The 26930-nt window shown below is 43.0% G+C and overlaps 1 protein-coding gene across 2 annotated transcripts in view; it reads right to left on the minus strand.

Annotated features, from left to right (window-relative positions):
- acj6 (abnormal chemosensory protein 6) overlaps nt 1–20120 on the minus strand; it is a 41506-nt gene extending 21386 nt beyond the window's left edge. Inside the window, exon 1 of one of the 2 annotated variants that reach the window (XM_026816864.1) lies at nt 19161–20120. In XM_026816864.1, coding sequence (XP_026672665.1) covers nt 19161–19322 — 162 coding nt within the window. In that variant the 5' untranslated portion in view covers nt 19323–20120. The remainder of the gene's footprint in view (nt 1–19160) is intronic. The other variant, XM_018031158.2, reaches the window with a different exon arrangement.
- Nucleotides 20121–26930: the final 6810 nt, after the last annotated feature.

The raw sequence follows: 26930 nt of genomic DNA on the forward strand, positions 1-26930 counted from the left end.
CGGCTTATTTTCAGAAAATTACAACCGTTCCTTCTTGATTTTTCATAAAAAAAAAATGTTATGTCGCGCTCGTTGCGAGTATTGTACGCGCGCGAATGATCATTCGCGAAAATGGATATCATGTACGCTGGCTAACGAAGTAGATGTCTTTATTGATATGAAATTTCACTTATCGCGTACATAGCCTGTTTCATAGTTTTACGGCTGGTTAAATTTATAGCAAGCAGAATAGGAGTTAAGCAGGCACCGATGAAATAAAATTTATGCGAGATTTCGTCATTATATTAAAGTTTTAGTGTTTCGTAATTTGTTTAAATCTAACTTCTCGAACTGTTCATTAATTTCTTTGTCCATTTCGTAAACTAATACTGATCCGTCTAAAATGACTGATACAGTAAATGTCCCAATTTCTGTTCACTGGTTTGAGATAAATAGAAATTGTGACACGAATCAGAAATACATTTACTATACATTGAAACAGAAATGAAAACTAAAAGACTGGGTCGAGACACACTTTGGAATTTGAAATTGGCAGCGGTATCAGAGATCTTGGTAAAAGTCGAATTCTTGTCAGCGGGGGATGGGCCGCGGAGCCGATCCATGAATCATGATGATTCGTTTTATGGTATTTACAGTTAAGCCGAAATTGACGGTTGCCAAGCGTAAAAATCAGTGATTTCGGTACCACTATGTATCGAGGGATAGAAACGCTCATTGGCTACGTGGGTGTTTCCGCCCCCGCAGCCCCGCCAATCAGACCAGCCGCTCTCTCTCATCGATCCAGACCATCTACCCTACACTATACTCAGCCGCCATGCTCAACTTGCCCATTCCCCTATCCTTTCGTCGACCATATACCGATCTACTCGTATACCTACTACCACCGGTCTGGTCTAGTCGACGAAACAAAACTCTACGCACGGCGAAAATTGTTGATCAACACTACCGTCCGATTAGAGGGTTGCTCGACACCCTCCGTGTCCCTTGACTCGTGCCAAGGGATGAAGGTCTCATACTGAAGAAGTATCGCTGGCAAAGGGGCCTCTTTAAGATGATCGTTAGTAGGAAACGGGTTAAGGTGGAACATATTAATGCACAGAGTTCTCCGTTCGCTTCTCGTTTAATAAGCGGGTGGAACGATGATACGCGCTTGCGTTATAATCAGCGCGGTTTGAAATGGTTGCACGAGATCCTTCGCGTGACTCGGTCTAGCACGACTGACGAATAGGAGAGAGGGATGGTCGAAAAAGGAAAGAGTAAAGCGAACGAAAAAATTAAGGAAGGTAGATAAGGAATCACGAATAGAAGGGATGACCATGGCCTGGATAGGGTTGACAAAAAATTTGGTATAATCATCTTAAAGCTCAGCTCGAACCGTGTTATTTTCGCTGAAGGAACTTTCGATCAAATCCTCTAACAGCAGAATAATCCAAGCTGATCATGCTTCGTCTACTCTGTTCACAATAGTAGCTTCGAACGTTCGCATTTCGTTTTGTCGAATCTCGAGAATGTGTTTAAGCACGTTCGATGGCTGGATCAATTATTCCTCGATCGTTCGTATCATACGCGTCAAGTTCTGAAATACTCATGACGTGTTCTCGCAAGTTTCGCGACTCTTTGAACAAGTTTCGTCCGCCTCAAAATTAATTTACGTCCATCACCTAGTCCGAGATCATTGAAATCATATTACCAACGTTCAGTTTATTATATGTAGAACGTGTCTGCATTATTCTTCCTTTATAAGGTTCAATCGTTTCTGTTGTTCCGTTGTGTTCAGGTAAAAGATTGAATCTCGCTCGAATTTTAATTCCAATCTCGTATTTCGATCTCGTATCCACTTAACAAGTAACTAATATTATGCCACGAAGAGGTTGCCTTATATACGAAACTGAACTATCGTTGAACGACTTCTCCGTTCTATTAATAATATCGAAGGAATCTTTCGTAGTTACTTTTTAAATTAATCGAGCGATTGGATTATACCTACAGAATTAGGCATTGCCGGGATTTACTCTTGAAATTTATATTACAACTTGACGTTTCATTTTGACATCCGAACCGAAAAGATTATTTTTGTGGCGGACCACGAATCAATTTCGTTAGTTTGCAGATTTGCAATGACGAGAACAAGTCAGACATAAAATAGAAAAGAAAAAGGACGTAGTCATTTCTATATTAGAACAGGTAACCAGGCCATGACAAATTCATTTGTCACGTTCCCGAATTTTTGTCATCGACGTTAATTAGTTATCCGTAACTCTTTCAGCGATATCGTGACCATTAATTGTTGTCCAAATCGTGTGTGACGTTTCGCACGGAATTCTTGCAAGCGCGATGAATTGTTCTTAAGTATGATGGAGCGGTATTCTTGCGTAATCGTTTCTCATCCATCACGTACCAGTCGACGCGAACGGGTGTAGATTTCCCAGACGAAAGGACAAATACCGATCCCATAGTCGTCATACCGCAGCCGCGAGGAAACGACTTGGGTATATTTGGTAGATCATGCAGGAAATTCGTCATATTTCAATGAACATGATTTCCTTAACTCGCGATATCACTGCTTTTCATCTATTATTAGCCCCGATTTTGGTTTGTTCTATAATACAACATGATTCGATCTACGATCATCTATTATTACAACGAGCCGTGAATTATTGGCTGACCTATGACTATCATCGACCAAGTTACACGTTCTCTGCACAGTCGTTCAATATGTAACTGTTCAGTAACGTTTCAAGATTTCCAAACAACGACCATTAACCGCAGTAAAAGTGAATTATCCATGACGGAGCTCTAATTACCTAATGAATATTACACTGGAAGATTAAAAAATCATATACTTGATCGTGTGCCCTATGTGCGTTCTAATGGTATCCCGTAACATACGATAATTCATGTGAATAATCGAACTCCTACTAATATGCGTTCCAGTGCAAATAAGATTATAATTTGAAAACTCTTGTTCTTAATTTGTTGATTGTTGCATTATTTATACATATAAAATGTTTTATTTATTTTATTTAACCCATAATCTAATATTGATAAAAAAGTGACATACGAAAAGAGCAGAAAATAATAAAAAGAAGTGACTTAATGAATTATAATGAAATATTTCTATTAATATAAACTCATTAGGATTGTCCTCTTCTCTTGTGTAAGGAACCCAATGAAACGATGATCATGTCATAATGGATGCACAAGGAAGATCGAGACAAAAAGTGTATAGGATTTGAAGAAGCGTATTCGACGAGAGTATCCGGGTAATCATCAAAAGTGATTATCTACGTTAGTTCTATCTAGTTAACACGCAGCCTCGTCATTACCGCGGCCACGGTAACGACCGTATATGGCGATGGTAGACGTCCTCTAATGGAGGTCCGTTCCTACCTGCTCTTCGACCCCCATGCACCTATCCGCGCGACCCCATCTACACCGTCACCCACGCGAGTGGTGTATTCGTTCCCTCTCTCTTTCTCCCACCTCCGGTGTTCTCTGATTCATCCTCCGTCCAACCCCTTCGCTTCTCCTCCATGCTTCTCGCTTCACCTTCCTGTTTCCTAGCTTTATTTACTCTCCGTTTTTACTTCCCCCTTCTTCGTTCATATTGCCTGTTCGCCCTGACTTCTTTCGCTATTCAGTTTTTATATCCAGTTGTTCATTTCTTTCTTTATTTCACCCACTTGAACATTTCCTCTTTTCTGTTTTCTGTGTATATCCCGTGTCATAAGGCGGTTTGTATGAACTTGGAAGCTTTAGCTAGACGGATTCTAAAGAATTATAATTTTAATAATTGCATACTTAATAATGCATCAACAGAACACGTTCAATTAATTTGTATATTAATAACAACTCCATTTGTATTATATACATGAATAATAAATGATAGGACATTAATCAGTATTCATCTACCCAGACTCTATTATTGACGATATACCATTTATAATAACATAAACGTATACTCTAATCGAATTCTGATCTTGGCATGTTTCAAATATCCAGAAGGAGACCCAGGTTCAGTTTTCAGGTAACCACCTCATGTAACACAAACTCGTTCGTCACTCGTCCTTATCCCTTTCAAGTTGGCCGAGTGGCGCGGCGGCACTTTCGGTCTGATTCACGTTCCGGCACTCAAGGCTGATGTTTCACGTCATTTCAGTTGGCTGGAACGTCGCGGTCCCCGTCAGTTTTCCATTTTCGTTGCTTCCCGGCATCCCGTTTACCTGAGCGAAAGCCAGCCGCGGCAACCGGAATAATCGCGGACCTATACTACTTCCTCAGCCGCGGCTGCCGTAGTGATCGCAGACCTATACTACTTGCCCAACCGCTGGAGCAATTATCAAAATTGAATCTCCTTCGTCTTGACTTCGCGAGTGAATTAAAAAGTTTTGATTTTCGTTAAATACTCGTTTTAATTGCGTTTTGAGAAATTGCGAAGAACTCGTCCCTGGCTTGTGGTAATAATCAAACATATGGATATATACGCAGATTTCGATGCACATAAAAATAACTCTGTCGACGATGTAATGAAGTTGTAATCCTGCTTTGCGTTCGTCGAGTTTCCGCTCGGAACCTAAATTTATCGGCGTTGTTCAACTAAACGTATCTACTTGACTTTTTGATGAAAAGGTCGAACTTTTGCACACATGTCGCAGGCATGATAGCTATTTTATCGATCTTAGCTATCACCCCCCGAGCTTCGCATGCATTCCGTTGCCCTGGAAAAATTACGTTAATCCGCGTCGTTGTCGAATAAATTACACGAAAATATACGTCCACGCGTTTTTCTGCGATTTTACCGCGCGTTGCTCTGCAAAAGGAAAACGACATCTCGATATGGGAAAATAATTCGAGCTCGCTTTTTAAAGCTTACGTTTGCGTCGAGTATTACCCATTGTTCTTCGCGTATTGAAAAGAATTGCTGTGCACGAAATAAACGAGAAAAAAACGGATTTAAATTCCCTTTAAAGATTCCATTGTACGATTCATACAATGAGCCGTGGTTTCAATAAGATTTTTTTTTACTGCGCTGCCAATTTTTCATTAATAATCGGCGGTACGGAAAATCTGTGGATTTAATACTTATTTGTTTCCTGTGTTGATTTCAGAACAATGGCAATCGATAATGAAATGGGCATTGAACTGAAATTGTAGTTATTTATTAAATACATTGAAATTATAAAAATGTATGAAGTCGCCTAATTGCAATTTTATCATTAATTCCGTAGCTGCATGAGATGTTTGAAGTCGTACTTATTACATACTGCGTTATGTAATGTAATGTTCTAACTACATAAAGCAGCTGAAACACATTTTGTTAACCATAGCGATGAAATAGTAATCACTATTAAATTCGTTCAAAGTACATAAATTTATCATTAGCTAATTCATAGAATATGTAATAATTTATAAACGATGAATACGGATTTCAATTATAGCTCTTTAATCTATTAATCATGTATGAATATTGTACTTCAGTTTCTAGCGTCTCTCAAGTATTTAAGAAAGAATCAAGAAAGTGAAATTTAATTCATACTTCGAATTTTGTCGTTCATTAATAATCGCAGGCGCGTTGATCTTTCCATATATCTGATTAGAACTTAAATAGAAAAAACGAATTTAATCGTATAGAACAGTATTGCATAATTAATTCAAGTGAAAGTGGAACAGCTTTTATTTTAAGAATCTGTTTAATATTAAATGCAAGTAAACTTTTCGTCGTCAGACAAACAAAACTCTTCTAACAATTATAATATACTTCCATTTACAATTATTAATTGTGTATAGCTAGTGAAAAATTATGAAAGACGAAAATGCAACTATGGATTAAGTCTTCGAGACAGCGACAGAATATGGGATAATAAAAAGTCAACTCATATACGTCGTTTGTGACGCGACAAATAAAGCTGAAGCAAATACACGGAGAGCGTCAAGATTCACTCGGTTCGTGTGACGAGAAATAGTAATCGAGCCACAAAACGGTACATAAATTTGTCTGGCCGGTAATTGGTATTGGCGGTAGCCAATGCACTTAAGGAAGGATGAGAGGAAAGAACATTGTGTAGGGCAGCAGGTTGGTCACGTGGCGTGGCACGCGACGACACGTGGCGGCGACAGCCAACTGTAGCTGGTCGTGCCCGAGGAGATCGGGGTAAAAACTTTTCCGTAACACGGGGACGGAGGCTGGCAGCAGCCGACCTCGTGAACGGGACACCACGGATAGAACGCTGTATCACCGGTGCGGTGTCTTCGCCACGGTTACATCTTTCCGAGGGGGATGAGCCGGGCAGGGAGGCGGGCCGATATCCCACCGGGGAGATGAGCGCATTAAGAAAATTGAAACGTCGATTTGTCCTCGAAACTCGGCCTGACGATAATTTCATTAAGAAGCTCAGGGCAAGGGGACCGAGGAAGAGCCGGCGATACGATTCGGGGGAGAGAATACACGGCCAGGGCCGGCCCGGGCCGCGAGAAACACGTCGCTCGGTCGATATTGCTTTAACCAGAGATGATGCTAATTTCAACGGACGTAACCGGCGGAAGGATCACCCTCTCTGTCCGGAGAGAAGAGGCTTCCATTTATAAACCGTCATACTCGGCCTGTTTTCCCGTTATCTTTAAGACCAACTTCGCTGGCAGTGATTTATGAGGTATTGGCCTTTGATAGATACCGTGGCTTCGGCTTTTCACTTAAACGCCAGTCGTAAAAATTGATTTCGCCGTCGGGATGACGGTAGACACGTTCCTTTCGATATACGAGTCGTCTATAGTAATTAATTTCTATATACGTATAATATATGTATTTGAATAGCTACATATATACGAACAATTCTTCACTTTATTTAAAAATATAAGATATAAGAAAAAAAATATGACACGGAGGACATAAAAATACTCATCGAATCGATTTAGAGGACAAAAAAGGGGTCAGTGAGCGGCGTCTGCGAGCTCGTTTCCACGCGAGCACGTTGGTAACGCGGATGATTGTCAGTGAGCGGCACAGTATGCTATTTTATTTGTAGAGTGACACATATCCGACGTGGGTGTTTGTTCTGGCCACGCATTTCTGGCCCTTCGCCGTGTGCCGCGTTCGAGCAGGTGTACGTCCAGGTCCCCGTCGGCAGCGTTCCACCCTCTTCGTTGAGATACAATCGTGGCATAAACATATGGTCATAATAATAGACTCTTGATTTCGACGAGGGTGACGCTCCCTTTGAGTGTCCCGTGATTGTTTCTCTAGTAGGTACCTAAACGTAAAAACGCGTGGGACGGACACACCGTCGGACGACGCGACGGGTCGCCTAATGGGTAAAAAAGTAGATTTCGATCGGGAAGAGTCACCGCCACTTTGTCATCCAGCCCTCTTTCCCTCTTCCGCTCCGATAGTTTTAAGAGCTCGGGTGATAAGACATATTTGATGGCGCTTTGAAGAGAATTTAATCCGCCTTACGAACCGGAACGTGCATTGCGTTATTAAGGCTCGTTCCTGTTAAACACGTTTTCAGAAGTAACGCTCTTCGCGCTCTGCACTTCGAATAGTAATTACTATAAAAATGTACAGTGTCTATTCAACAAGTTCTGTCCAGGAGATACACGCGAGACGTGGTACAACGTAATCAATAAATAACGAGCCGCGCTTTAGACGACAGTTATCGACTGCGCCTCGCACAGTAACGCGAGATATCGTCAACCAGAAAGTGTCAACCAGTAACGGCTACTATTTTCACCAGCGAGGAGCAGTCTCATCCCGGGGCGGTGGTTATGCTTCGCACGACATAAAATATATCGAGAAACGAGTATCCTTATCGGGAAACCGGCACACGTGTGACCCGTGTGTACGTACGTACACGTGTGTCTCGTTCTACATAGCGTAAGGGATGTGACGCGTACGTGTGCAGGGTGCCGTTTTAGTCTGCGGGTAGGGCGTCGGGGAGACGGGACGGCAGATACACAGCTACGAACCATTCCCTATCCGAACTCCATCGGAACTCGGCAATTCCAGCGTTTAAGAGTTCGGTCACGTAGATACGTGCCTCTGCCCCGTGCCGAACCTGGAGCGCGCACACCACGGACCTGCTTATGTTTTATAATCGTCCACGGCTCCGCCTTCGCCTACACACGTACCGTGAATACGCGTCTACGTACGATCTGCTCGCTAGCGATTACACGAAACGATTAAAAAAGGGGTCAGTGAGCGGCGTCTGCGAGCTCGTTTCCACGCGAGCACGTTGGTAACGCGGATGATTGTCAGTGAGCGGCACAGTATGCTATTTTATTTGTAGAGTGACACATATCCGACGTGGGTGTTTGTTCTGGCCACGCATTTCTGGCCCTTCGCCGTGTGCCGCGTTCGAGCAGGTGTACGTCCAGGTCCCCGTCGGCAGCGTTCCACCCTCTTCGTTGAGATACAATCGTGGCATAAACATATGGTCATAATAATAGACTCTTGATTTCGACGAGGGTGACGCTCCCTTTGAGTGTCCCGTGATTGTTTCTCTAGTAGGTACCTAAACGTAAAAACGCGTGGGACGGACACACCGTCGGACGACGCGACGGGTCGCCTAATGGGTAAAAAAGTAGATTTCGATCGGGAAGAGTCACCGCCACTTTGTCATCCAGCCCTCTTTCCCTCTTCCGCTCCGATAGTTTTAAGAGCTCGGGTGATAAGACATATTTGATGGCGCTTTGAAGAGAATTTAATCCGCCTTACGAACCGGAACGTGCATTGCGTTATTAAGGCTCGTTCCTGTTAAACACGTTTTCAGAAGTAACGCTCTTCGCGCTCTGCACTTCGAATAGTAATTACTATAAAAATGTACAGTGTCTATTCAACAAGTTCTGTCCAGGAGATACACGCGAGACGTGGTACAACGTAATCAATAAATAACGAGCCGCGCTTTAGACGACAGTTATCGACTGCGCCTCGCACAGTAACGCGAGATATCGTCAACCAGAAAGTGTCAACCAGTAACGGCTACTATTTTCACCAGCGAGGAGCAGTCTCATCCCGGGGCGGTGGTTATGCTTCGCACGACATAAAATATATCGAGAAACGAGTATCCTTATCGGGAAACCGGCACACGTGTGACCCGTGTGTACGTACGTACACGTGTGTCTCGTTCTACATAGCGTAAGGGATGTGACGCGTACGTGTGCAGGGTGCCGTTTTAGTCTGCGGGTAGGGCGTCGGGGAGACGGGACGGCAGATACACAGCTACGAACCATTCCCTATCCGAACTCCATCGGAACTCGGCAATTCCAGCGTTTAAGAGTTCGGTCACGTAGATACGTGCCTCTGCCCCGTGCCGAACCTGGAGCGCGCACACCACGGACCTGCTTATGTTTTATAATCGTCCACGGCTCCGCCTTCGCCTACACACGTACCGTGAATACGCGTCTACGTACGATCTGCTCGCTAGCGATTACACGAAACGATTACGGGTAAAATATTTTCACGCAGAAGTATCGCAAGGTTTAATCGGTCGAGCACCGCGGTTTCATCGTTTCTCCTTTTCGACTGCTGGGTAAAACGTTCGCGTGAGCCTAGAGCTCGTACTGTCGGCTCGCGCATTTGTACGTGCAGTTATTTGATTTCGTGCTCGACTGTTTGCGGATCAGATGTGAATTGGCGAGTGTGTTTAATGATCGAGCTTAATGAAGTAATAGCGCGACATTAAAAGTGGCAGAGAATGCAAATGAGGTTCTAATTGCCACCTGTTTAACTGTGGATATTTTTACGCCCCTTAAAGGTGAACGCGATCGAAGAAGAATCGGTACGTTTAAAGACCATTCGGGAGCGACCGACGACTATTGTAAATCGACGAGTCTTCCGTTCGTTTCGTCGTTCGTCGACGACCCTGTAATATATCTCAACCGCCCGTGTAGACGAGCGTACTTATATACGTTCATTTCTCAAACGATGCAAAATGTACAAAGAAAAGAAGATATCCGTCGGACGTCGACGGAGCGACGAACGGAGAAAAGAAAAGAAGATTATACTCGATGAAAGCGGGAGGACGGGAGAAAAAGGAGATGTACAATTAGTCATGGAGAGACAGAAACACGGGGCGGTCGAGAGACGAAGAAGTCTGGCAGAGGGTGAACGAAGAAAAGGGGTAGAGGGAGAGAACCCACGGAGGGATCCCGGTAAGTATTATTGTAATTATACACTTAGGTTTATTTCCTGCGTGCCCGCCCCCGCCAGGGGCTGATAGCATTATATACCGCGGCTCCCTAATAAAAATAATAATAAGAGCGTTAAACCGCGGAGGACCGAGCGGAAGTAATGTTCGCCCTTCCCGTTGTTAGTACGTCTACCTGTTTCGGGCTGACGATATACGCCTCACCCTAAACGCAGGAAACCCTTGTAATATACTCGTATTAATGATTCCGGGCTGCACGAAACACGCGTATTCGTATTTGTACGTGTACCGACGCATTATCAGATTTAGCACTTTCTATTAAACTGATGGGGAAAGAGGGATGGGAGGGTTGGTTAAGTATTAACGGATCACGAGTGGCCTACTCCAAATTAAATTAGTACAGTGAAATATGAATATAAAAAGAAATACGAATACAAATGTTACGTCTCCAATTTATTTTCTTGTATATATTTATTGTGGCGAATGCAGAAGTTCGAAAATACTGTAAAACATTATGTATTCCATAGAAATTGCAGCTTTCGTTCCTCGGTTCTCCGTTACGTAAGGGGAAGAAAACATTCTCGAACGTATGATTAAAATAGCGAATAATGACTGCGAGCAGGACAGAGGGACGTTGCATGACCGGTATCAATCGTCTATGCGTGCGTCGATAGAAAGTTTCCGTTAGCGAGCCCATCGCTCGAACATATGTACGCTTATAAACCGACGTAAGTGCGTGACCGAGCCTTCCCTACTTTTGCACCTGCTATTACCAAAAGTACCACTTCGAGTCCCTACTTGATTCTACTCGCCACCATTTCTAATCTGATCTGTCCTCGTGTCCATCTGTGACAACGCCACACATTTTCTCGTTTTGTCAATTATAGAAAACAAATACATTGAGACGCTTCAAGCGAGTTTCGATCGACATTCATCATTTGGAACGTTTCATGCTGTAGATAATATCGTAGATATTTAAACTAAATTATTTCCTGTTCGAGGAAGAAGGCTCCTGGTAAGGAAGACCGATTTTAATCGGTTATTAAATTAAAAAATCTCCGTCCCATCGATTAGAGCCGAACTCCTTCGTAACTTCTTAATTCTATCCGGCGTTCGGGCAGGAAAAAGGCGAAGGGACAGTAATAACTAGCTGGGACCGATTGCCATAAAAAAAGGAGCCAATTAAGAGCGGAGATTAAGACCGGGATAAAATAAACGGGGAAAGCGTAGTAGCAAAAGGCGACTAATTCGCCGCGTTACGTCGATAATTCCTGCTTCCGGACTCCTCGTACCGATGACTCTCGTCTTCGTTCGGTCGCGCTCCATAATTTTCAATTTGTGCAAATTAACGTTCCTGTTCTCCGCGCGTCTCCATGAAACACGATAAATAAGGGGCCAAGCGAGTAGTAAATATAAATCAGGAGTGATTGGATGTAAGTGGGGAGCGTTATGTGTCCCCAGTGTCCCGTGTGTGGGATCGTCCGCGGCCGTTCTACGGCTGCGGGATGGTACACGTACGTCGTACGTATACGTATACGTCGTAGCTCGTAGGTGAAAAACGTCGAGTTCGTGAGACGATGCACTATCCACGTACACTTTCGCCACCGCACCGAAGGGACCAACGGCTATGCCACTCCGTTTACCTCGCCGGGCTATAGCGCATCGCGTCCCCGTAATATATTATATTATTCTTTTTCGTACGAATTTTTTTTTCCTCTCCTCGATGCCCATAAATCGTCCCGGTTCTTAATACGCGTCCGCCATACCGCCTTCAGAGGAATTCGTCCCGTCTATTTTCGGAGACTCTTTCTAGATACGTAAAGATCACGATCAGGCAGCTGGTATAAAAGTCTAGACTCGGACAATTAATATTTCTTGTCTAGACGAAACGATCTGCTAAGAGGAATGGTAAATAAGTGATTAATTGCATTAAGATTATATTGAGTTACACGAGGAGTGAAGCATTCGTCAACAACAGTAGTAATCGACTGGCGGCGTCTAGACGATCGATCATCGGAATTAGTGTCCGGATAATTGAAAACTTTGTAGACCGGAAAATTTGTGTCCAATTTCCCGTGAACGCGTCGTCGATATTTATACTAAATGCATAATTCTGTTACTGATACAATAATGTAGGAGTTATCTATTTATTAACGAGGAATGGAAGCGCGATTCAATTCGATTCTCTAACGAAACACACGGGAAATTTCGAAGTTTGTTCAACGAGGTCACATTCAAAATTCCATTTACGAAACCTAATTTTCTATCATGACGAAACAACGGAATGCGTATGAATCAATCAACGCTCAGTCTCGACACGTGACGCTTCACCCTCTCGTTACAAACCGACTCTGTCGTTCGACTCCTTATCGAGAAAAACTATTACCGCGTTCGAATCAGGTTAAAATTGCACGAAAATTATTTGACACTGGTTAAGAGCATGAAAAGTGGATGAAGTCAAGTGGCCCCATAGTTTCGGTAAGTGTACCGGAGCAACCGTGAGCTCCATCCGGCACGGATGACCTTTTGGAAACGCGTTCACCTTTCTCCCCTGGCGCGCACAGGTGCGCACTTGCGAAGCAGCACAGGTGTAAGCGAAATATCGATTATGCAATCTCATGGCCCGCAGGCCCCGTACGAACGGTGGCACACGGACACGCGTGCATCCCTTCTGGCCTGCGCGTCGAGCCGCCCCGATACGTACTACATGTACAGTAGTATAGACCGGCTCGAGGCCGGCCTGTCAAATAGAGCTGACGTTAATTATCGCCTTACTACCTCCGCCGAACCACCGTCCTATCCACTTGACGCATATGCTACTTTTCAGATTTCCTTGTACGCGCTCCCTCCTTTCTTTCACGCATCCCCCTTTACCGTAATTATTTTCCGTGGACGCCTCGTAACGAACGTACGATTAAGGATGTATAGGCTATACACTTAAACAAAGGTAGCATATTGAATTTGTTATTATAGATTCCTATTACCATTAAAAAGCTACCTGCAAAATTTTAAATCAATTCATGGATTTTTTGAAAAATTATAGTGACTTCAAATTTGCATGTACTCTTATTACAAAGAAAACTTTCTGATATTTGGTGTGCACGCGCGAAGTTGGAAGAAACAACTGACTTGAGGAAATACAAACCGAGATTTTTCCAAGGGGTACCCCTTCAATTTCTTCCAAATTTTCGTTTTTTGCCAATAACTCCCAAACCGTTGGACTTATGGAAAAATTGCATTAGACCTTTTTTGTAGAGGATGGCGAGATCTACAATTTCCATGTAAAAGTTCTTTGCTAGCGTTAATAGTTTACGAGTTATTTGCGAAAAACTGTTTTTTAGTTTTTCGTCCATAACTCGTTAAATATTAATGCTAGCAAAGAACTTTTACATGGAAATTGTAGATCTCGTCGTCCTCTACGAGAAAGGTCTTATGCAATTTTCCCGTAACTCTAGCGGTTTAGGAGTAATTGAGGAAAAACGAAATTTTTGCCAAAAGTTCACCATTTCGACGGTGGATCGGTCGGATTTTGTCAGTAACCATAAAATGCCGAATAATCATACTTAACTCTTTAAGTATCGAAGTTAAAAGAAAAACAACTTTTATTTAAAGCATTTTATTGCCTACAACTTCTGTATAAGAAGCTTTTCGCCAGCGTTAATAATTAATTGGATATTTCCTTCTATACTATTTTGCACGTAGCTATTTATTATTAGCATTGTTCTTCCGACGTCTGATTTCTTTTTAATTATAGGAAATGCGTTTTTCTAAAATACATAAACTTTTGGGATTGACTGTATAGCCAATACATCCTTAAAGATAAAATATGGATCCGGTAGCAGTGTGAAGCATCACATACGAGAACCGATTCTTGATTCGAATATCGTATCACTTTTGTTAATGGAACAAGGGAATTAAAACGGCTACTCTGCCAATAGAACATTTCATGTATCCAACGTTCGCTAATATGAAATAGTTCTCTTGATGAGCCTTCCTGGTTTGGCAAACAAAAATCGTAGAAAGGGTAGATATATGGACTTTGTAAAGCCAACATGTGTGCGTTTGCATGTATCACGTAGGTATACTTGTACAGTTCATCGCGAGCATAACCGAAGGAGCTGGCTACAACGTGACGTCACACGGTACATTTAGTAGCAAAGATTCTCTTGCTAGCACAGGTAGAAACGTACGACTTATTCAAATATTGAGTCCCGCGAAAATTCTGGGAATCAGGCCACAGGCCGCGATGGTTTCCCGTAGAATAGTAGAAAGGCTCGTTATTACACTAAAGAGAGAGGGTACTGTACAAATTTTAACTATTGACGAACCCGGTTCTACGCGGTTTTACTTGCTCATCTTTGTCACTTACACCGGTCTCTCCCCGAGACTCTAACGAGGATTTTAATGATGTAACGGACCAGAGAAAAATGTGAAAGAGCACGCTTGTTGCTGAACTCTCGGTCGGTCCTGTGTGTACTCTCGACTGTTACTACTATTATAATTTTTCATTTCGACGAAAACTCAGAGGCCACGTAATAAATCATTCGAACCGTTTTCCTCTATTCATAGGCACTCCCTCCCTCGCTTTTCTTTACTTTAAAATAATTGTGGTCGTATAACGATGAATTATTAACAGGTTCAACTTTTCAATACGACGGTGATGTATTATTGCAACGTTGAAATGTGTCTATTGTCAGAATATTACAAGTCAAATCTATTGTTCTTCGATTATTCAATAGCGTTGCATGTTTTATTGTTTTTATATGAGCACAAAGCGACGTGAACGAATAATAGAATGCTTGATTATAATATTAATAAACATTTACAATAATCTGATTGGTTATGAGTTTATTGGCACAGTACTTTGTTGAATCGATTTATAAATATTGATAATACAGACTGTATATAATTCTGTTTTATACTTTTTATAAATTTATAATAAAATTGTTATGAAATCAATCATCATCGCATTTAAATAATTCCTCTTAAAATTTTTGTTCATCATCCTCAGTTCTTCAAGCCCCTAGAATTTCAAGTATAGAAAGGATCTACAATGGTTCTCATAATAATTAAAGACCTATAATAAAAAATTGATATGTATCTAATTATCACGTAATTGAAAGTGCATAGGTTTTCCCCGATACAATGTCTATCGACGTCGTTTTGCGATGCTGTCTCGTCGGAAAGAGAAAGCGTTTACTTTCAATGGTTAATGGCTGATGACACGGTGAACGTAGCCAGGCAATCAATAATCGAGTCCCTCAAGAGTGTGTCTTCTTGCTTTTATCGATGCATTCTCAACGACATTTCGTTCGCGACAATTTTACACGCGATTTGTCTTTTCATGTGCTCTTTCGATTATCCTAAAATTGAACCTTCAATTCAATTTCATTATAAAAGTAAAAAGCTTAACCAAGTATGGAGGCTTATGAATGTTGCATCATGATGAAGTAATAAGTTTTGTATATGTTTGTCCCAACACCTCAGAAGGTAATTTATAAATCAATGACATTGCTTTATAATGAAACAATTAATGAGCTAAAAAATTACAGTGATTGTATATAAGTTAAAGAATAGCGATACTTTGTTGAATCGATTTATAAATATTGATAATACAGACTGTATATAATTCTGTTTTATACTTTTTATAAATTTATAATAAAATTGTTATGAAATCAATCATCATCGCATTTAAATAATTCCTCTTAAAATTTTTGTTCATCATCCTCAGTTCTTCAAGCCCCTAGAATTTCAAGTATAGAAAGGATCTACAATGGTTCTCATAATAATTAAAGACCTATAATAAAAAATTGATATGTATCTAATTATCACGTAATTGAAAGTGCATAGGTTTTCCCCGATACAATGTCTATCGACGTCGTTTTGCGATGCTGTCTCGTCGGAAAGAGAAAGCGTTTACTTTCAATGGTTAATGGCTGATGACACGGTGAACGTAGCCAGGCAATCAATAATCGAGTCCCTCAAGAGTGTGTCTTCTTGCTTTTATCGATGCATTCTCAACGACATTTCGTTCGCGACAATTTTACACGCGATTTGTCTTTTCATGTGCTCTTTCGATTATCCTAAAATTGAACCTTCAATTCAATTTCATTATAAAAGTAAAAAGCTTAACCAAGTATGGAGGCTTATGAATGTTGCATCATGATGAAGTAATAAGTTTTGTATATGTTTGTCCCAACACCTCAGAAGGTAATTTATAAATCAATGACATTGCTTTATAATGAAACAATTAATGAGCTAAAAAATTACAGTGATTGTATATAAGTTAAAGAATAGCGAACAGTGGCACTCGTACATATGTACATATTACAAATTGATAAATATTCAGTGGCTTTAATATAGAAAATTGTAGAACGTGACGAATGAAAAGATTGGTCGTATGTTCGAAAAGGAAATATTCATCGCGTGAACGCGTGAAACACGTGAAGACGAAAGGAGCCGATAATCTATAAACGGCGCCGCTAATTATTAAACGTCTCCATTAATATTACAGAGGGAAGCAAGCAGAAGATACGGAAAATGTGTGAAACGATGGTCATCGAAACGTGAATAATTACCAGGTGCGATGAACGCGTAATGGAAACTATTAATTATCCTAGATAATTAACACGATGTATGTGCACGCTTCATATGTTTACGGACAATTAACGTAATAACGTTAACGCTTGTCACGATTAATTTCCTTGGAATTCTTTAAAGATAAAACTAAGAGATAAAAGAAGGTGCTTATTAGAAGTAATGAAGCGACAATTAGAATTTTATTATGTTTCTGCTTAAGAACCGATGCATTCTTTAAGCGCAGCAGACGCGTTTAACTGAAATAATTTGTCAATTACTTTTACATATAATCACGAAAACGAAGCGTCGACTTAAAAAAAAATGAAATTAAATATATAATAATACTCGTTTCATGTAATATTTTCTGAGACAGTTAAATACTGAACAAAGAGCATGTGACAAAGCCTGACCGGAAGAACATGATACAGGTCCATCTTTCACACAGCTAGATATTCCCTAAAGATGATCCCTTGGAAGCCTCAAACGTGTTGATTCCTCGAAGAGTCGAAATAGTCGTGTACGCGTCGAAGGAGTTCCTCGCTCGAAACTGACTCGTTAAATATTGGTGCGACGGCCGTGACGAATCCGGCGCGTAAAACGGAGCTGAAACGTCGTCGGGAATCGGATCGGATGGTAGCGGAAGAGGAGCCAGTGCGGTGGAAAACGCGCGATGGCCATTGGTATCGAAAGGACCGACCGACAAAATTCGCAGTGAAAGGAACGATTGCGTCGGATTCGCGTTACCTGGCTGTAACCTGACTGTAATCTCATCCATCCATTCGGCTCGCAGAGACGGTTTTTATCCTATTATGTCACATGAATAAACTAAACTTGAGTGTTGGGGTCTACGGCGGAGGGATCACAGGGATTGTTGGATCGCGAAGCGTTCGACGTACGGGACATTCGTATAAAATCTTTTCTGCATCTTCGAAATTTATTATCCTCCTTTGCATACGAATAATTGTATAATTCATCAGTTTAATCGATCGATAAGAGAAGTCGACGGTATTGTCAGCTATAAATAATAAACATGTATCTGCGCTGATCACAAATGGTTTTCATTCCTATAATATAATTTTAGTAAATTAGAACCTTTTTGATTTGGATATTATCAATCAGTTGAACGTTAAAATAAATACTGTATTAATCGCTTTTTTAATTCCTGCGAAATGTACACTTCGTGTGCAACCGTAGAATTCGATACTATGAAACAGGGAGAGGTCATGTAATATGGATAAAATTGAAAAGAAAAGTAGGAACGTATCAAGCTCTGATTGATTTTGTTTAGATAGGCTACTTCGCTTTCTGTATGCTGTTGGCTACCCCGTGAAACGAGTATCGTCAACGACACGGCTGACCGAATGCCCGAGGGCGAGCTTTTTCTTGTGTACACGAGGAACAGTTTCGGCGTTCTTTTTGGATTCGCTCGTTTTATCTTCAATGGATCTCTGAACCAACGCTGCTCGAGGAAAAATAATTATTTGCTTATAGAAAGATCGACGAAATATGTACGAACGATTGTGAACTGAACATTTAATTCAAGTTTCATTTTAATCCGATCACAACCTTTCAATTGTATGACTCGTGGCGTAGAAATTAATTCACCTGATTCATTCCGTGTCTTCAAGATCATTTAAAAAAATAATTCTGGACATTATCACAGAGCAAGAATTATTAATTTCAATACAAATCGTTAGTTTATGCCAAAAGAAAGGAAAATTGCAGCGATGATTCTTGATAGGCCAGAGGAAGAGTTGAAACTGTTCCAGGGAGGGTGCGTTAAGCGTCGGCAAGATAAACGACGGGATCCACGGAATGTGTGATACATGTGTCAAGGGAAACTCGCGGCCAATGAAAATGGATGACGCCAACTTCGAATGTCTCTTTTTATCGCGTCCTTACATTCCGGCTGTATCAAACTCCTTCGACCAAACCGATCTTCATGTATAATGCATCGTTCTTCGCGCTGATGTATCGCGCGCTTTAACCCGCGCTCCTCTGATACGTGTTACCAACTCGACAGATTTCTTGCCCGGCTCGTGACAGAATAATAATGAAACGAGACCGATCGACCGACTCGGCGCGACACATGCCGATGAAACTTTAATCCGGTCTTTAAATGCAATAATCGATTGGGTTGAATCGAATCAACCGTCGTTTACAAGCGGTTCAAGCCGTATCCTGCATCACATTATTAAGATATAATAAACGACCGTGTGCAAATGTTATTACTGACTGTTTTCCAATTTTCTCTGACATCTACTTTCTTAACACGATCAGATCCAAATAATCAGAAACTTATCTAGCTATCAGAAGTCGATCCACTTTTATGAAAGGTCTTTCATCAGGACCTTCAGACTTTTCATCGGACATCAATGGGATTTCCTACGCATCGGAGGGCAACGATGCGAGTAAAAGGCGGGATAAATGATTACTCACTGTAGGATTGGGCATGCAGCGTCGCGGCGGTGGCGGCATGGGATCCGGTGCGGCTCGATAAGCCGGCGGCGAATACCTTCCCGAAGGGAAACAGCCCGGGGCTGTAATCGGTGCCCCGTGGAGCCCCTTGCTCCCCATCATCTTGTCCGGTGAGTACATCATCCTGCAGCTAGCCAAGTCCAAACTGCCGGGCTCAAGAGGAAACCGGTCGGCAACCGGCACCCTCAAACGTAACGATACCACCAGCGGCAGCCGCGCTTTTGTTTCGCGTCAGTGTTCGCGGTTCGCATCTGTCCGACGACGAACGTCCGTACCTCCCGCACGTTGCTCAGTCTAGGATTACTACTATCACCTTCACGTACACGGATGCAAGCACTTTGGTCGATCTAGTAGCTTTCAATGTATTTCGATCTCATCACACTCTGTTTACGAGTCACCACTCATCATCCTGGGTTTCATCGAGCGGACTACCGATCAGTCCGCCGATTGGTCTGCGGTCGATCGAGGTGACCGTCGATCCCTTCGCATGTTGCACACTATCGCGTACCACGGGTGGCTGGATCTCTGATCACACGGTCTCGTTCTTTACGTGTCAGTCATGGCGGCGATCGATCGGCCGACCGATTCGCTCGATTTCCAGATCATACGCACTGCACGTCGGGAACGTGGTAGAGAGGAATTCGGTCGAGGTTCCAAGTATCAAGGAGCAGCTGATCTCGTCGAGGTCCGTCGACCGAGGATCGTCACATCGGGAACGAACGGTTGGGCGATTCTTGTGGTCGGCCACCGGGCGAACGTCCACGATGACCGATTGGTGAAACGAAAAAAAAAGCAGTTCACGTTCAGTTTCGAGCTGTCGTCGCTGCTCGGGCGCGAGCGTACGTGCGCGGATGTCGTCCTGGAGCTGTGCACTTTTTGGCGCTGACTGGCCGGCGAAGAGTGCTCCGTGGACGAACTCTTCCCCGGGGGGATGGAGGGAACGTTGGAAGAAGAGGGAAACGTCGGGACGGGGGGTGGCCGATGATCCAAGAGATTCGCGGAGCGGCGCGTGCTTCCGAGCGGAGGGGTCGTTCGCAACGGGGTGGCCAGAGAACGACCGGAACAGAGGGGTAGTATGTACGTCGAGCGTAGGCGGGGTTTGCCACCCTTACGCTTGCGCCTCCGACGCGATTCTCGTCGGCCATCTTTGGCTTCGCTTCCGTGTTCAGCATGGGTGTCGCTAACCAAGACCACCCTCTCGTCCGTCCCTCCCTCGTTTCACCCTCCCTGGTCCACCTCGTTTCCTCTTTCGACCCCCGCGATCCCGTTTCGCGTCCTCTTTTCCGTTCTCCCACCCGCGATACACGTCCTACCCGGCCAACCCCGAGCCACCCCCCGAGTCTCCGGTGAACCTTGCCCCGCGCAACCTTGTCTCGTCGAAGACGCCTCGTGTCGTCTACCTACTTTTCTTCCCTCGCGTCGTGCTTTTGTTCGACCACCGCGAAATCTCTCGCTTGGCTGTCGCCACTGCCAACGCCGCTACCGTTGGATCAGTACCTGCGTCGTAAACTGATCGGCCTCGGTCGCACTTAATACCAAGGTCGCTGCCACCGACACCGTCGTTCTCCCGTTCCACCGTTTATCTCCGATATCTTAAAAATTATGAATCAACGCTCTTCCTCGCGTTGTACTTCTATCGTTACGCTATCTTGCATCGTTCATCAATCGAAAGTAGATGTATCGCCATTTCAATGTGACAGTAGAACTCTTATTTAAGACCGTCGCACTGAAGTTATATGTACAAGTGTTGAAAATGTGTTGACAAACAAAATTAATATTTTATGCAGATACGTTCACTGGGATCGTCACTGTTTCGGCCGATAGTGTAACTAAATAATTTCGCCGGTCATACTATGTCCATTTCCTATCCAATGCAGGTTGTTTTTTTAAAAAACTGTATACATTATTCCAGAGAATAATCGATTTTTCCGTGTTGCCGTTCGGCTGTGGTCAACCAGCCTCGTTTCGAGTCATCACTATTTAGAAGTAGTCTTTCCTATTGCGCGTAAATAATGTTACATGAATAATCCACTGTACGTCATGTATACCTTCTTCAATATTTCTATTGCTATCCGGCCCAGCAATCGCCGGCGTTTGTCTCATGGATTATTTGAACAAAAATAATCGAGGAACGCGTAGGCAAATCGCACGTATTTTAGGATACAATAATTGAAACGGTTCAGATGATTTTATTTACTTCCGATATTCTCAGCCTTGAAATTTCTTAACGTCGTTAATAATCATGGGACTGGCACGCGCGTGTATCTTGGAAGTAGACGACCGAGAGCATTTTAACGATCAGCTGTGCTGCCATTTGATCGGTCGTGTCTTCCTAGTAAGTGCAGATTTGTGTGAGCTATTTCATAATGAATTTTTAAGGTGTCATGGACCCTTCGTAACCCAGATCCCCTCTGTTGCTCCCACAAGGCACCGGGACTTTCGTCGATCCAATAAACGAATAAAGCCGTTTCACGCCATTCTTGACTCCCGGGTTTCAATCCAACTGACCAACACAAAAGTTGATTTTGCCATTCCCTTTCTTTCTTTCTCTGCCCCCGTCTGATAAAAATCCAAGAATCCGATTACGATATACAAACGTAGTAAGCGTAGTGAGTTCAACAAAAGTTGTTCAACGCTCATCTGACTTTTTATTAATTGAAGCTTCAGTTGTTTTCCTTTACGTTCATGATAGTTACGATTTCTGAAGGATTCCTGAAAAATGATGTATAGAAAGGAAATCTCGTATAATGACGACGTCGATTCAAGCGATTCGGACAAATAGTTGGAAGACAAAAACGGTACTATGGAAGACAAAAACAAGGAGAAAAAGGGAAGTGTACACAGTTTCCCCCTGGAACGTGCACGTTGAAGAGACACTTAAGAACGAGGTTCGTTCGTGGGTCGAACGGGGGACAATCGTTGATCCGGTGTAAAAAGGAGAAGCGGTAATGGGAGAAGAGTGGCGGCGGTGTGGTCGCGCGGGCAGACAGGTCGGAACGCAACGAAGGGAGGACGAAAAGGAAACGAGAGGACGGGACGGTACAGGAGAGGACAGGACGGTACAGGGCAGCGGCGGTGGCGGATACACATGAGATGGAACCGCGCGTACGATGGAAGAGGAAGCGGTGGTGAAACGTAAAGCGGCGAGGAGGAAGATAGGGTGCGGTGGGAGGGTTTGGTCGGGATGGTTGCGAGTTTGGCGGCAGTCGTTTTCCGAGGGATGTTGGGCGGAAGGTTCCCGCGGGGCCTGTGTTATCGCCTCGGCAGGATGACCAGCCCGCGGTATCAAATATTAAACCTACTTGCACCGGCAGCCTATCCTCGACAAGGTATCCAAACCTTCCCTCCGACCAGATCCCTCCGCGCGACCCCTCGTCCACCGGCGGCTCGCTACCGCTGTCTGCCATCAAAACGTACGCCTAGTAGGTTTACTGCCGCCGCACCGCGTCTCGATCTCCACGGTTCTCTTCCGCCGGTGCTTATGCCGTTTCCAACGGGTTCCTCGGACAGCGGAACGACGCGACGGAACGTCGCTGATCCGCCGTGGACGTTACGCCCTTCCGGCTCTTCCGAATTCATTCCTCTGGGCTCAAGGAAGAGCGTCGATACGTGGAAATGGGACCTTAGGATTTTTCGATCGACGAAATATTGAGAGACAGAGAGAAGCATTGTTCGACACAATGCGATTTTACTGTTCACGAGTTTCACACCGTTCTCGTCACATTTCACTACTGCTCTTTCTCATCCTTCTTTCTCGTTCGGACTTTCCAAGTACGTCGTCGTATCATCGACACGTACTATTTACTTCGCGTGTTCCAAATATGCAAAAGATTTCACCTTGATAATAGTAAAATCAAGAGCACTTCGTCGATACAATTATGTGGAAAAAACTTGGAATAAGTAAGGAAATAATAGTATTATAATGAAAGAAAATAGGGGAGGATATTTATTGTATGCGTATAAGCGATTGAAGAACTGGGCTTCTTAAGAAGCTGTAGAAAAAATAATACTAGTAACAGCGAACAGCCATGAAAATATGATGCATTTTTCAGTTTTAAAAGGAAATGGAATCGGGAACGTATAATCATCAGTTGTCGATTGCAAGCTGCGGCCTGTAGAGCCCTGTTTCAAGGGCAATAATTACATTAAGAGAAGCTGGCCGCTGCGGTCGCTCGAAATGGGGTAAATGAAAGTTAACCTGGAATTACGCGGCTATGACGTCTCTAATCAACGTAATAAGCACATTCGATGACCCGGTAGAAAGCAATGACATAGTATGTTCGCATACCGCACAAGGGTTGAAACGTCGAGGGGGGTACATGCGAGCTATCCATTAGTTTCGCAACGAACCGTCGTTGTCAAATATGATTTGTCAGTGAATTTAATAAATTCATATTAAGAAGAAAGATTATAAAAATTAATGTCAAGTATGGGCAATGTATCGTGAAATTCGTTAATGTGAGAAATCTCATACGTGCAAATGAAGAGTATGAGGAGTTTCTTTTGCCATTATCGAAATAACGAATGATCTATTTTTATTATTAAAACTCATGGCTCTTAAGGGAGTGTCATGAACTAGATAGATGCAACTTCCTACGTTCTCGTTTCTTTCTTTCTCTCAATGCCGAAAAACGTGAGAAGTATATAATTGCTATAGTAGTCTTTATGTATTCATGCATGCAATACCAAAGGAAAGGAAAGTGTAACAAAAAGACCAGGGGTTGTTTCAAAATTCTCAGCATGATGCTCGCCGGTATCTGAATATTTCAAGGAATAAGTGTATGACGGAAATATGAACATACAAGTACCAGTTCCGCACAATATACAAAATGCCTGCATGTTCGCATACTTGATTTTCACGGGAATTTACTATCTTAATCGAGAGCGCCGGGTACGACCTGCATGTTCAATGTTCAATAGAAACAACATTTTCCCAATGTCTTTAGATTGATCAGAAATTTAATAGAAAATCTGTAATTTGCAGATCGATCTGTATGAACGTGAATACGATTATTAAACGAAAGTTTTGATAAGCTGTAAGCCGAATAAAAAAAGATGACTGTGTACAGGGAGGATGGATTTACGACTGGAAAAATGCTCGTATAACGACGGGAAGATTCTAAATAAAATTCGCGCAACGTGTTTCGCTATCGAAACAGCGCGGAACTGTTTTCGATTTAAACTTGACAACGGCTTGCGCGGCTATCATACTTCCACCCGCGATTTTTCCACGCACGGCGTTCCCTCCCGCTCGATTTCTCATTTATTCACCGGCTCGTGAATAAAAAAAACTCGTGTAAAGAGTTCCGTGACATTTTCGTCAACGGAAGATCACATTCGCGGGAATCTCCGCTCCTTGCTGTCCATAACAGCACGAGAAATGAATATAAAACGATACCTAAACGTTAAAAAGCTTTCAGGATAGATATAAGAATTTATAAATTGATTGTAGCTATATTTGTCAGCTACAAATACGGTCCTATGCCATTTCCTTCTAATTCCACTCGTTAAAAAGCATTTGACGATGAACGAAATTGATCATTATTGCAGGTGACAGCAGTACCAAAAATTTTTATTTGAAGCACTTCTCGAAATCTTGAAAAAAAAATCTCCAAAATCCTGCAGAAACCTCCCATTATGCAGTACGTTAATGGACCGATATTCTTGCCAAGTTTCGTCGCACTTGTTCGCAAGTTCAGAACTTATTAAAGTCCTGAGATTTGTCCATCATTGGACTTTGTCTCCCTTAAAATCTGAATTTAAAAATTTACTTTTTAAAGACGAAACGTAAGATTATTATCTTAGAATCGTCGACCATATTCTATTATTTTCAAGTATTTTAGTTTCATGCAAGGAGAAACAAAGTGAAACTATTTTACTTAATATACTATTATTATAAGAAGTACATTAAATTCCAGTGTTTAAATGTCTTTCGCACGCAATAATAATACAATGATCGTCCTAATCGTCGTGACCAGATTGTTCAATGATTATTCTCGCTATTAAGCGTGCAACGATTCTATTGGCTCTGAACGTGATTTCTGGCCATGAAAGGAAAGTAATAAGCTACTCGCAGCACCACGCGGCACGAACGAAACAACGAGGGAATCTTTGTAAGCCCAGGAGGCCTAAATCTATACAACACAGATAAATATTTATCCGACGAATTGATACGCTCCGTCGGTTATCGTTTCTCCGCCACTGCGAGCAAAATGCAATTACTACTTCGATAACATTTGCAGAAAAGTTTGTGTGAAAAAGTGATGGCTCGATGTCTATTTCAGAAACATAGAACTCGGAAACGAATCGGTTGCAATTTAAAGCAGTGAACAATTATATGAAACGCGTCGCGGACGACTGCAATATTTCCTAAAAACGAAACTCTATCTATCAAACTCTATAAATATTCCGCGACGTTATCGCGAATCAAAAACCATGGAAACGATTGGTTGGCCAGAAAAAATTGGTTTACAGTCACGTTGCCAGTGGATGGCTCCGGCGTGCGTGTAATCATCCCCCGGCGCGGCGCGTCGTTGGAAATCTATGAAAAGCCCGTGTCCAACTTCCATCCTTGATACCGTTGCAATATTAATAAGCCGTACAAATCACCGTGGCTCAATTCGACGGTTAAATCCACCACCATGGGCCATAGATTACAGCAATTGAGGCCGGAAGGTAGCGGAACGGAAGAGAGAGAGTGGGAGGAGGACAGCCGAGGCAGCGAGGGGTTGGTACGAAGCAGCCGAAGTTGGGGAATAAGGCGAAAGGAAAAAGAACCCGGTTCCAGAAGACGGGAAAGAATCCACGGGAGAAAACGGCACAGTGGTCGGATCGTGCGGAGGGTGGGCCGTGTAACGGCACGGGGTTGCGCGAGGAAACGTAGGACCGCGTTACACCGTACAATACACACGTTCGTGTACACTATCTTCCATAAGTTAATAGACGCTTCGTCTCAGGTATGCTGAAGTTCCGCCGACCCGATTTAAAAATTAAGAAAATAAACTATGCATTACTGAACAATTTAATTTGTAAATAGAAATTTCGTATTTTTCTTATAAGAACGACATTTGCTCGACGTTTCATATCTGATGGAACCAGAAAGATTTGAAAAAATTTTTCTTTCGATATTAACTCATACTTCTTGAGTTCAATTCGATTTACCAAGTTTCGTTCCATCTGTTGACTGTTCGGAAACTTATGGACAATAGTGTACCCGGAGCCCACGCAAAGGGTGTACGCGCGCGATCGCGTGTGCGCGCACGGCCACTCATACATCCTCGAGATCGGGTGGCGCGGCGTGCACGCGAGCCGGGCTCGCTTTCACATGTACGAACACCCGGACAACGGTACGGGCAGGCAGGCAGACACACCAACGCATAGATTGCATACTTATGCCGGCACTGTGCACATAAAGTTAGGGCGGGCGCGCGCTCTCCTTCGCTGCCGCACAAGAATAAGAAACACGGTAGCATACATAAACAAGGAGGTTGGGGATGCAGCAATTTAAAACGTACCCCGGAATTCCTCCCAGCGGAGTCGTAGAGCGGCCCTCTATATTACGAATTCCTCCCTCTCTCGCCCCGCGAAACACCGACCGTCCAACCTCCGCCACCTTCGCCGCTTCCTTTACTTTCCCTCCGCTGCGCTTTGTGTACGTCCTCTCTCGCGTCTTACTGGGAATTTTGGTCGCGCAAAGTGGGACTACGAGCGGCGCCCTTTACGGTGCCGAGT

Source organism: Ceratina calcarata, unplaced genomic scaffold (assembly GCF_001652005.2).
Source record: "Ceratina calcarata isolate Rehan_Ccalc_2016 unplaced genomic scaffold, ASM165200v1 scaffold551.2, whole genome shotgun sequence".
NCBI classification, from domain to species: domain Eukaryota; kingdom Metazoa; phylum Arthropoda; class Insecta; order Hymenoptera; family Apidae; genus Ceratina; species Ceratina calcarata.